The sequence below is a fragment of the Carcharhinus amblyrhynchos genome, chromosome 6 (genome assembly GCF_965287045.1).
Source record: "Carcharhinus amblyrhynchos chromosome 6, sCarAmb.v2.hapA, whole genome shotgun sequence".
Taxonomy (NCBI): domain Eukaryota; kingdom Metazoa; phylum Chordata; class Chondrichthyes; order Carcharhiniformes; family Carcharhinidae; genus Carcharhinus; species Carcharhinus amblyrhynchos.
Window position 1 is genome coordinate 74,920,707 of NC_137329.1, and position 13,289 is coordinate 74,933,995.

General features: G+C 42.0%; 1 protein-coding gene across 2 annotated transcripts in view; it reads left to right on the plus strand.

The window, feature by feature from the left end:
* ipo8 (importin 8) overlaps positions 1–13,289 on the plus strand; it is a 111,078-nt gene that overhangs the window by 80,441 nt on the left and 17,348 nt on the right. For both annotated transcript variants that reach the window (XM_080190682.1, XM_080190683.1), the window contains 4 exons: positions 557–682; positions 2,571–2,637; positions 4,093–4,218; positions 12,970–13,067. In XM_080190682.1, the coding sequence (XP_080046808.1) occupies positions 557–682; positions 2,571–2,637; positions 4,093–4,218; positions 12,970–13,067 (417 nt within the window). The remainder of the gene's footprint in view (positions 1–556; positions 683–2,570; positions 2,638–4,092; positions 4,219–12,969; positions 13,068–13,289) is intronic.

Sequence of the window (13,289 nt, forward strand, 5' to 3'; positions counted from 1 at the left end):
CATCATTCATGCCTGACCTGGCTGAGTATGAACAATAATGGTTGGATAAAAGAAATGAGGTTGCACAAGAAGCCTAGATTGGGGAGAGCAGGGTTGTGGAACTGAAGAAGGTTATAGAGACCAGAAGGAGAGAGGCTGGGGAAGAATTTGAAATGAGTAAGAGACACAAAACTTTCCCAGCCAAGAGGAATTGGACATCACACAATATTACGTATAGCTGGAATGTACACTGCATCTACTATTCTCTTGCAATCTCATATTGGTATCAGTGCTCATGATTTTCATTATATTGTAACTAGTGAATGGCTGGAATGATAATTAAGGACAGCAACCTTGTTCAGACCAAGTGCCGTCCTAAAAGGAGAGGATCGTCTCCTGCGTTTACACTGATTTCCTAATGCTTTGGATATTTCTGCTATTAGCATTCCCTCTTATCTGTCATCAATATGTTTTGTGCATTGTGTGTGCAGGATGAAGCTTTTGTGAAATAATTTTCGTGCTTGCAAGCTTCCAGACAGAAGTGTACAAATATGAGGTTTTTTGTTTTCCTTCTCAGGCCATGACTTTCAGCAAAGTACTCCAAAGTGACGCATATGAAGAAATAGAGGACAAGACAGTGATGGCTATGGGTATCCTGAACACTATAGACACCATTTTGACTGTGGTGGAGGCTCACAAGGAGGTCAGTAACTGTTTTATTTGGCTGAAAGCATTACTCTCGAGACACTGCAATTCATTATGTTGTGAAAATTACACAAATGTAATTTGTGTGCACTGGAAAAAGGATGTGGCCATTGGCATTGTTAATTTGGTATGTTTCTTGTGTGTAGTGAAAGTGGTGGACAGTGTTCTTGCTTGGAGCAGGTGGAACACAATGAGTGACCCTTTTTGGTGGGGAAAGGAAATGTTGAGCCTTGAGTAACTGCATGAGAGAAATCTGATAACGTAATTCTGAGTGGCTGAAGAGAACACAGAAGAGAGGGAAATTTGGAAAAATCGAGAAATCAGTAAAGAATGTTGAAGGTGAATGGGTAAAGTGCACAAGGAAACACGAGTGGAGCATTGGGATCAAGTTAATTTGTGGGAATTAAAATGTGTGTACAATTAGACAAGTAGGTAGATTTGAAGTTATAGGTACAAACCTTGCGGAAAGCTATGCTTCACTGAATGAGATTTTGTTTGGAAGAATCTCCAACAGCTTTATTCCCAGGAGGGCAAAGATTTGGGTGTTTTTCACTGCCTGGTGATCAAGCATCCACAGGCAGAGGTTGTCATTTCAAAGCCGGTCCTGTTTTCTTCACACAACAAACTGCTTAATAGCCAAATAAAAGCAGTTTTAAACACATTACTAGCCTTCCAGCTTGTCTTTGAGACAGAAATGTGATTGGGTTCACTACATGATACTATCACAGTTCTGAAGCAGATATCTTTCTGGTGTTAATTCTTTTTACTTGCTTTGCGTGCCACACTATGTTCAGTCAACTTTGCCTTGCTCAACTTTGGCCCCACTGCATCCCAGCCATTTGACCTCGATTCACTTATTTGGCACATTACATTGCTTCTACAGGGTGGTATTGACCATCCCAAGGCACTTGTAAGGCATTACAAACCTGCTGGTGGTCCAGGTCAGCCCACTTACTCAGCTTTCATAGAATCATAGAACCGTACAGTGCAGAAAGAGGCCCTTTGGCCCATCAAGTCTTCACCAAACACAATCCCACCCAGGCCGTACCCCCATATCCCTACATATTTTACCTGCTAATCCCTCTAACCTAAGCATCTCGGGACGCTAAGGGGCAATTTTAGCATGGCCAATCAACCTAACCTGCACATCTTTGGATTGTGGGAGGAAACCGGAACACCTGGAGGAAACCCACACAGACATGGGGAGAATGTGCAAACTCCACACAGACAGTGACCTGAGCCGGGAATCAAACCCAGGTCCCTGGAGCTGTGAAGCAGCAGTGTTAACCACTGTGCTACCGTGCCGCCCCAGCTCTGTGTCGAACAGAAAGGACCTCTCAAAATGGAGAAATAAATCTAAAGTTAAAAGGAAAAGCTTTTCTGTGTTTTATTGAGTGAGGAGGTTTGCTAAGTCAAATGGTCCTTTTCCTCAACACTAACCTTTTCTTTGACTTACTGACATTGAACAATTGGTTTATTTCATGGTTTTCATGAATTTCTTTTAGCTCCAGTTATTTTGCTCAGTCCTTATTGCTCAATGTGGTACTACATTGCTTGCTTGGTAACTTCTAAAAAGATGTGCTGTAATTATGATATTCCAGCAAGTTTCATCAGTTAGCTAGTGCTGGGTAGTACAGCAGACTTAAAGAGCCCATCCAAGGCCCGATGCTACAACCAACTACTTCCTTATACCCTTAATGCTGAGAAATGTGGACCCTATCTTTGAAGAGTTGTGGGTTTTTCAAATGGACATAAAAGGAGGGCAAACCTCTGCTGCTATGTGGTAAATGGATCTTTCTGTTGCTTGATCATCTAGATTGTTACCTGTTGCTCCCACAGTAACAGTACGCATCTTTTTCCTCTTCCGTTTCCACCCCATCCTCCAGATTACACTACAGCTCGAGGGCATCTGTTTGCAGGTCATTGGACTAGTACTTCAGAAACACGTAATAGGTACAGTCAAAACACTGTTGTTTGAACTTCTATTATTTAAAGAGCAATTGGGCCCTGATAAGATTATACAAATGTTAACATTTTTTAACTGTCAGCATGAGAAAACCTAACTGAATATTTAACAAAGAGCTTGCACCGTAAATCCTTTCTTAAAGTACAGTTGTGTTCCTGAAAAGTGCAAGTGAAATAACATCAAATGAATCAGATTTTCCGTTAAAACCAACGGAAGAACTGATATGGGTTCTGTGGACTTTTCTCATCAGAAAATAAAAATAAAAATTGAACCCTATAAGTTGAAATACTTTACATTTCTAAATTCCTACATTGGTAAATTCAGTAACATTTAAAATGATATAATTTTTTTAAAAAATAAAATTGAGATGCTAACTTTTACTTAACTCCGGCTCACCGACTCTCCTTGCTTGCGAAACCTTCCACTCACCACACATATGGCCACTGATCCTCTTGGTTGCATAGGACCCTTCCTTTTGTTGAATCTTCTGCTCCTGCGCCTTGCCACTTCCCTGTCCTGAAACCTTGCTGTGTGTGAGGGTTCTGGGGAAAGGCAGGAAGAACACCTATAGCTTGCAGAGGATGAGCCACAAACTAAATGGTTGGCAGTGAAAGGAAGATTTGGAGGGTTGCTGATGAGAAGGAGTGACAGAGGCCGCTCCAAAACTGCACCAATTGAGTCGCTCTCCTTTGTCAGACGTGACGTGAAACGATTTTGCAACAAAACCCCCAACACTCCGGTGTGAATAGGGGCCCCATTTAATGATTCAGTTAAAGTGGAATGACTTGAAACAGAGTCTTGCGGCTTTTGTGTAGAAACTCAGTGTGCCAAAGTATTTTACGTCTAATGAACCAGTTATTGAAGTAATTCCACTGTAATAAGGTAGAAAAACACAACAAATCATTTGTCCATGGCATGATCCCATAGGCAGCAACGAGATAAATAATCAGAGGATCTGTCTTTAGTGGATGTTGTTTGAAGAATAAATGATGGCCAGGAAGTTGAGAAAACTTCCTTGCTCTTTGAAATAACATCATGTGATCTTTTGCATCCACCTGCGAGAGCAGATAGAGTCTTAGTTTAGCATCTTATTTGAAAGATGGCACCTCAGATGATGCAGCATTCCATTGTGCCAGTATAAATTATGTGACTATGCGTGAAACAAGAAGACTGTCACCGAGCTATGGCTCGCAATATTAATTTGACTACTTAGTATATTCTGTCATCCCTCAATATTTTGCGCTTGTCTGACACCTCAATGTTAAGTGATTGTTGGGCCGCTTATGAAATTCCTTTTGTAGTGCTTCAATAAAATGGTCTATAATCTTGCTATGTTTTTATTCTGATATTGTATTAATTTATCGGCAGTTAAATTAACATGTAATAATTCTTCCTTTGTATGAGGTTTCTTAGCAATAATTCCTGCTTTCTTCCTGCTCCAGAATTCTATGAAGAGGTTCTGTCCCTAGCGTATAGCTTAACGTGCCAAGTAATATCTCCTAATATGTGGCAACTTCTTGGTGTTCTGTATGAAGTCCTTCAGCAAGACTGCTTTGAATATTTTACAGGTATTCACAGTTATTCTTTAAAAAAAAAGCTTGTATGTTGCGATGAAAAGTTTCGCTTCATTATAGATAATTTATCTTGGATAAAAGTATCCAACAAAACAAAATCCAATGAAGGATTCAAATTCCTGGTAACCCCACCCAGTTAAACTCGACCAAATCCATTTGGTTGTCCAGTGTTTTTAAACAGATTGGAAACTCCTTATGTGATAGTGCCAACCAACTTTCCTTTGAATGCTTATTTGAATCCGAAAGCAGTCGTAGCACAGACATGGCGGTCGGCGGCCTCCTGTGCTGTTACCATATTTGATTCTAGGTAAACATGACTTGGTGACTGCTCTTATCGCTAATCCAAAATCCTTGTCCACAGGCTAAATTGGGTGTCAGAAATGTAGTGTTGCTTGTTTAGGCTGTACTGAGTTTCATACAGGGTTTGATAAAGACGATGAAAAAATCATCTGCACTTGTGGCATGCACATTGAATCATAGAATCCTATAGTGCTGAAGGAGGCTATTCAGTCTGATTGAGACTGAATGCCCATTGAGTCTGCACCACCCACAATCCCACTTGACGCTATTCTCATAACCCCATGCATTTACCCTAGCTAGTCCCACTGACACTAAGGGGCAATTTAGCATGGCCAATTCACCTAACCCTCACACCTTTGTACTGTGGGAGGAAACCCATACAGGAGAATGTTTAAAAAAAAACTCCACGCAGACAGTGAACCAAGCAGGAATCGATCCCTGGAGCTGTGAGGCAGCAGTGCGAACCACTGTATCACCATGCCGTGATATCAGTGAAAGGTGGTTCTCCAACTGAATGGAAGTGAGTATAAGAAGGATCCTAGAAGAGGGTTTAATGGACTCTTCATTAGAAGCCATTAGTAATGTTGGAATGTTTTAATAATTCCACAATGTTACCAGTAACAACACTAATCAAATAATATATTGTGACTTACACATGCAGTTCAGCCCTTCCCATTTGCCCCAACTTGAAGTTGTTGCTAAAATATTATGCAACGCTAACAGAACAAAAAAGAGCAATGTGAGATATATTTCAGCTTAAGAGGAAATTTTTATCCCATGAATATGCAAAGGTTCTGACAGTTAAATAGGCAGAGTATTCCTTTAGCCTATGTTTTAAAAAATAAGCCTTGAATAGAGCAGGGAACACAGGCATTCTGTGCAGCACTCATTCTGTCCACAGCAAAAGAAATGTCAAATTTTAACAGAAATAAGCACCTTTAGCCGTACTGATTAGCTGAACAATAAAAGTATATTCACTGGCCAATCGTAAAAAGCACACTAGTTGGCTGAACACCAGAGATATACACCTTTTTCAGCAATACAGCTGTCCTAATTGGCTGAAAAACCTGCCCCAGAGAAAACAACCCATATGATGGAAAGGCAGCTACTCAATCCAGGCTTTCCGAGCACGAGTCCATATCTATCAATGCTAACTGCACATCACCTTCTTAATGTATTTAAATAACTGAGCTGCCTCTGAAGAATGGGTTGGTCTTCCATCCTCCACTATGAGCTTGTTTGGAACAGGTTGGAGTCAGGTTTCAGATTTTCAAAATTTTAATGCTCCCCTCCCATTCCCCTCTCCTGCTCATTGTGAGGACAAAAACCCTTCCTGCTGTGGCCTCATCCACTGCTTCCTAATGCTGCTGTGCTCTATCAAACAGCATTATTTCAAGCATTCCATCTTATTATAGAATCCCTACAACGCAGAAGGAGGCCATTCAGCCCATTGAGTCTGTACTGACCACAATCCCACCCAGCCCCTATCCCAGTAGCCCCACGTATTTACCCTGCTAATTCCCCTGACACTAAGGGGCAATTTAGTATAGCCAATCAACCTAACAACTTTGAACTGTGGGAGGAAGCCCTAGCACCTGGAGAAAGCCCACATAGAAGCAAGAAGAATGTGCAAACTCCACCCAGACAGTGACCGAGTCTGATGCAGGATGAAATTGTTTTGAGCCATTTGGTATGTGTCCTCAGACTTTTGTATCTTTTGCCCAATGGAAGAAAGTGGAAGAGAGTATTTCCAGAGCGCATGGGGTCCTTGATTATGCTGGCTGCTTTTCCAAGGCAGCGGGAAGTGTATTTGGTATAAATGGTTGGGAGGCTGGGCTTCATTCATGACCCTTCGTAGTTTATTGTGATCTTGGACAGAGCAGGTTACTGAGCTGTGAAACAACCAAAAAGAATGCTTTCTATGGTGCATCAGTAGAAGTTGGTGAGAGTTGTAATAGATATGCCAAATTTCCTTAGTCTCCTGAGAAAGTAGAGGCATTGGTGGGCTTTCTTAACTATGGTGTCCACATGGAGGGACCAGGACATGTTGGTGTTCTGGACACCTAAAAATTTGAAGCTCTCGGCCCTTTCTACTTTGCTCCAATGATGTAGACGGGCATATCCTCCACTGCACTGTCGATGATTATCTCCTTCATTTTGTTGACATTGAGGGAGAGATTATTGTCATTGTATCAGTTCACCAGATTCTCTATCTCTTTCCTTTACTCTGTCTCATCATTGTTTGAGATTTGACCCACTATAGTGGTGTCATCAACAAACTTAATAATGGATGGGATTTTGGCCATAAAGTCAGAGGTGTATAAGGAATATAGCAAGGGGCTGAGGTCACACCCTTGTGGAGCACCGGTGGTGAGGATGATCGTGGAGGAGGTGCTGTTGCCTGTCCTTACTGACTGCATTCTGTGGATTAGGAAGTCTAGGATCCAGTTGCAGAGAGAGGAGTTGAGCCCCAGGCCATGAAGTTTGCACATGAGTCTTATAGGAATAATGGTGTTAAAGGCTGAACTATAGTCTATGAATAGGAGTCTGACATTCATGCCTCTGTTACCTACTTGTTCCAGGGTTGAATGTAAGGCCAGGGAGATGGTGTCTGCTGTGGGCCTGTTGCGGCGATGGGTGAACTGTAACGGATCCAGGCAGTCTGGCAGGCAGGAATCGATTTGTGCCATGACTAACCTTTTGAAGCACTTACAACTCTTCTCTTCCATGACTTCTCCATCTCCTTCTCTGGGGCTAGGCTGACAGCCAGTAACTAATATAACACACTTACACCCACAGCTACCGTGTCTATACTCCTGTAAGGACCTTGTGCATTGTCCCAATTTCTCCATTTTTGTCGTGTCTGTTCTGATGGTATCACCTTCCATGCCAATACTTCTGCTATTTCGTCCTTTTTCCTCAGTTGAACATTTCGCTCCACTGTGGTTTACAGGACCCTCAAATGTGTCTGTCTCTTTTTCTGTACTGTCTCGCTCCTTTCCACCATATTCCCCTTGTCCTTACCTTCCATACCACCAGTTTCCACATTCAACAGCTCATTCTCTGTCATTTCTTCTGTCTCTTCTGATGTGATGCTAATGTATTATCTTCTCTCCAACTCTTTCAGCATTCCAAATGAATTGTTCTCTCTTTGTCACCCTGGTTCCTCTCTTCAGTCACTCCCAACACCATTCCACTTGCAATGGCACCTTACTGTGCAAGCTCAGGAGTTGCAATACCTCTTCATTTCCCTCCTTTCCCCGACCACTGTCCAGGGTACCAAACACTACTTTATGATGAAACAGCGATTTTCTTGTAAGAACCTAAGAAATAGGAGCAGGAGTAGGCCATCTAGCCCCTTGAGCCTGCCCCATCATTCATTAAGATCATGGCTGATCTGATAGTGGTTCAGTTCCACTTGCCTACCTGCTCCCCATAACCCTTAATTCCCTTTCTGATCAGAAATCTATCTACCTGTGACTTAAACACATTTAACAAGGTAGCCACCACTGCTTCAATGGGCAGAGAATTCCAAAGATTCACTACCCCCTGAGAGAGGAAGTTCCTCCTCAACTCTGTTCTAAACTGACTCCCCCTTATTGAGGCTGTGCCCTCTAGTTCTTGTTTCCTTTCTAAGTGGAAGGAATCTCTCTGCCTCTACCCTGTCTAGCCCCTTCATTATCTTATAGGTCTCTATAAGATCCCCCCTCAGCCTACTAAACTCCAGTGAGTACAGGCCCAATCTACTCAATCTCTCCTCATAAGCCAGCCCCCTCATCCCTGGTATCAACCTGTTGAATCTTCTCTGCACTCCCTCCAAGGCCAATATATTCTTTCGCAAACAAGGGGACCAAAATTGCAAAAAGTACTCTAGTTGCGGCCTCACCAGTACCTTGTGCAATTGCAGCAAGACCTCCCTGCTTTTATACTCCATCCCCCTTGTGATAAAGGCCAATATTCCATTTGCCTTCTTGATCACCTGCTGCATTTGCAAACTGACTTTTTGCGATTCATGTTCAAGGACCCCAGGTCCATCTGCACAGCAGCATGTTGTAATTTTTCACCATTTAAATAATCGTCCATTTTACTATTATTCCTTCCAAAGTGGATAACCTCACACTTGCCAATGTTATACTCCATCTGCCAGATCCTCGCCCACTCACTTAGCCTATCCAAATCTCTCTGCAGACTTTGCACGTCCACCACGCAATTCGCTTTCCCACTCATCTTTGTGTCATCAGCAAACTTTGTTACCCTACACTCGTTACCCTCCTCCAGGTCGTCTATGTATATGGTAAACAGTTGAGGCCCCAGCACCAATCCCTGTGGCATGCCAGTAGTCACCAACTGCCATCTGGAAAAGCACCCATTTATTCCAACTCTCTGCTTCTTGTTAGATAGCCAATCCTCAATCCACGCTAACACTTTACCCCCAACTCCGTATACCTTAATATTTTGCAGCAACCTTTTGTGAGGCACCTTATCGAACGCCTTCTGGAAATCTAAAAACACCACATCCACCAGTTCCCCTCTGTCAACCACACTCGTTACATCTTCATAAAAATCTAGTAAATTCGTCAAACATGACTTTCATGAATTCATGCTGCGTCTGCTTGTCTGAACCATTCTTTTCCAGCTATCCTGCTATTTCTTCTTTAATGATGGATTCCAGCATTTTCCCAACTATGGACGTTAAGCTAACCGGCCTGTAGTTCCCCGCCTTTTGTCTACCGCCTTTTTTAAACAGCGGAAAACAGCTAATGTGACGCCAATCAGCTGGCACCTTCCCAGAGTCCAGCAAATTTTGGTAAATTACAACTAACGCATCTGCTATTACTTCTGCCATTTCTTTTTGTACCCTGGGATGCATTCCATCCGGGCCCGGGGACTTGACTACTTTTAGTCCCATTAGCCTACCAAGCACTACCTCTTTAGTAATAGAAATCGTTTTAAGGCCCTCACCCCCTACAGTCCCACGGCTGTCAATTTTCGGTAAGCTATTTGTGTCCTCTACCATGAAGACCGACACAAAAAACTTGTTTAAGGCCTTAGCCATTTCCTTGTTTCCCATTATTAAATCCCCCTTCTCATCTTCTAGGGGTCCAACGTTTACTTTAGCCACGCTTTTCCTTTTTATATATTTGTAAAAACTTATACTATCAGTTTTTATATTTTGTGCTAGTTTAGTTTCATAATCTATCTTTCCTTTCTTTATCGCTTTCTTAGTAGTTCTTTGTTGTTTTTTAAAGCTTTCTCAATCCTCTATTTCCCTACTAGTTTTGGCCACTCTGTACGCATCAGTTTTTAATTTAATACTCCCCTTCACTTCCTTACTTATCCATGGCTGGTTATCCCTTTTTTTACATTCCTTCTTTATCACCAGAATATATTTTTGCCGAGTATTGAGAAAAATCTCCTTAAAAATCCTCCACTGTTGCTCAGCTGTCCTACCAACTAATCTGAGCTTCCAGTCTACATTAGCCAATTCCGCCCTCATCCTATCATATTCCCCTCTGTTCAAGCAGAGGACACTGGTTTGGGACCCTACTTTCTCACCCTCCATCTGTGTTAGAAATTCAACCATATTGTGATCACTCATTCCAAGAGGATCCCTCACAAGATTTTTAATTTCACAAGTCTCATTACACAGGACCAGATCCAAGATAACCCGCTCCGCGTAGGTTCTGTAACATACTGTTCGAGGAAACTGTCCCAACAGCATTCTAAGAACTCTTCCTCAAGTCCATTGTGTCTGACTTGAGTCCCAGCACGATTCAACTCGTCAACCTTGAGCCAGAGGTCATCAAGCAACCAACGCTTACTGCAGACATGCTCACTGGGAACCACATTGGGGTCAACCAGCTCCCACATCATACAAGAACAGCACATCACATGACCCTCCATCCCTAATTACTTAGTGTAATCTTTTAACAAACTAAGAATTTATCCTCCCTTGCCTCGCCCTTTTTGCTTAAGCGCGTTGAGCCAAAGCCCTTTAGCTCTCGCTCTGCTTTGTCTTTCTTTCGATTAGGTTTACTGTATTTGCTGCTGGGCATTGGAAGACCAAACACAGATTAAAGGAGCATGTGTGGAATACCTTCCATTTAGTCTGCAAGAGTGACCAGAGCTCTTAGTTGCTTGACATTTTAATTCCCGGCCTGACTGTCTTCAGCCTCCTAAATTCTTATAATGAAGCAGTATAATTTTGAAGATTAGCATTTCATCTTTCCATGAGACACTTTAAAGCTCTTTGAACTCCACTCTGTGTTCAGCAATTTCAGATTATAGCCACTGCCCCATTTTCTTTGTAAGCATCGTTGGTTATGATTTTGTTATTCCTGTTTACATGTCCCCTAGACCTAGCTTTTTTTTACTTATCCCATAACCACCTTAAACCATCATCTCTCCGACCTTCGACGCTATTACAGATTTTTTGCCTGAATCTGTGCATTTGGTTAAAACTTGCTGTATCTCGTTTTTTCTGGATTTGACAAGAGATCATCAACTTGAAATCCCAGCTCTGTTTCTCTTGGCACCGATGCTGCCTGACCTACTGAGTATTCCCAGCATTTTCTGTTGTTATTTCAATGAAGTGCCTCGTTTTTCTAAATATGTGGCCAGATAGACCAATTTATCCACATGAAGAAATACACATCCGCGTGAAGAGCTGTGGGGCTATGAGTGTTTAGAGGATGATTTTGTTGTTCAACTGGGCACTTGTTAATCTGGGCACTTTTTAGCCCATTGCTTGGATTCTTCTAGTAGGAAAGTGCCTCAGGTGTGTAACTTGGCTATGCCCATTTATTTTTGAAAATATTACTTTTCGACTTTCAGCTGACTTGGAAATACACAATGGACGAAATATTTCGAAGCAAGGCTGCCCAACCATTTGAGCGAGATTGCAAGTGACACAGGTGTTCAGAAAGCCTTCAGCAGACAAAACAAGCTAAGGACTACTTGCCCTCTCCTCTGTCTTTTGGAATAAGCACATTGCCTAGTTCAAGAAACCAACTTTGCCAGACACCAAATAGCAATCTGAGAGCTTGAAATAAGTGCAACATTTTTTTGCCTCTAATGCATTCAGTAAAGCAACTCGGCTAAATCAGCTGAGAAGTTTAAATTCTCCCCTTCAAGGATAACCAAAAGATACTTAACCATGTATTTTACCTTTTTTACATTGGACTCTAACTGTCCTTATTTTTATTGTGTGGGTCCTAATGACTGCATGAGGGCCAAATGTTTGATATTGTGTTTTTATTATTTTTCTCTGGTTTAGTGTTTAATGAGTTTGCTCTTCCTTTGATTCAAGAAAACATGGTTTGATTTGGCTCCTTAAGGCACACATCTTAAATACTTAAATAAATTCTGACGTGGAAAAGATAAATCTGCAAAAAAAATTGGAACTTTGTTGTCATCAACCACTGAGGTTGGATAGAGGGGTGCCAGTTCACCTCTTTCTTGGTCATAACAGGTGAAATGGTGTTTAATTGCTCTTTGGTGAGAGAAACCTGCAGTTCATTAGATCATAGATCATAGAACCCTACAGTGCAGAAAGAGGCCCTTTGGCCCATCGAGTCTGCACTGAACACAATCCCACCCAGGCCCTACCTCCATATCCCTACATATTATACCCACTAATCCCTCTAACCTACGCATCCCTGGACACTAAGGGGCAATTTCTTAGCATGGCGAATCAACCTAACCCACACATCTTTGGACTGTGGGAGGAAACCGGAGTACCTGGAGGAAACCCACGCAGACACGAGGAGAATGTGCAAATTCCACACCAACAGTGACCCAAGCCGTGAATCGAACCCAGGACCCTGGAGCTGTGAAGCAGCAGTGCTAACCACTTTGCTATCGTGCCGCCCTGCCACTGTGCCACGGTGCCGCCCTGCTTGAACTTATCCAGAAAAGAACACAGGAGAACAGAAGACAATGGTAACATTACAGTGCATGGAGGACATTGACGCTGGCATCATGTGTATGCCACCTTCCCTCAGCCCACTAGTGATGGCAAGGCTTCAGAGTTTTCAGAAAATCTCATTCCTATCTTTTTAAGTCCTTCCCTAACTGATTCCCTCTGATCTTTAAAAATTCACTTCTTTGATCAAGCTGTTGGTGAGCCTCTTGACATCTTTCTTCATCATTCTTCCTTGCTGCTACCTCTGAAACATCCTGTAATGTTCTTTTTAAAACGACAAAGAAAGCCTTGCTTTTATACAGCATCTTTCATGATTTCAGGACATCCCACAGAAAAAAAAATCGTTGCAGGAGGGCAGTGGCATTAACTGAGTTATTCCTCAAGTGATCCAGCATAAATGCAATAGCTGAATGGCCTCCTCCTGCATTGAAACCATTGTCTAATTAGTGAGAGGGTGAGTGGATAGAATGTTCGATAATGTAGAATGCTTAAACCATAGCAATCCTATTTTTGTCTTTCAGATATGATGCCTCTTTTGCACAATTATGTGACTGTCGACACAGATGCATTCCTGTCTAATCCTAAAAACGTCGAGATTATTTACAACTTGTGTAAAAAGGTAAATTCTTAATTTATTAGTTGGTAGCTAAAGAAAGATCATCTTTTCATTTATATAACCTCTTTAACACCCTCAAACCATCCTGCCAGTGAATGACTTTAGTCACTACTGTCATGCAGCAATAGATAATGGACAGTTTGTTACATCAAGGTCATGTCAACAGCAGTGAGGTGATGATCAGTAAATCTGCTTTAGCGGCGTTGTCTAAGGAATAGATATTGC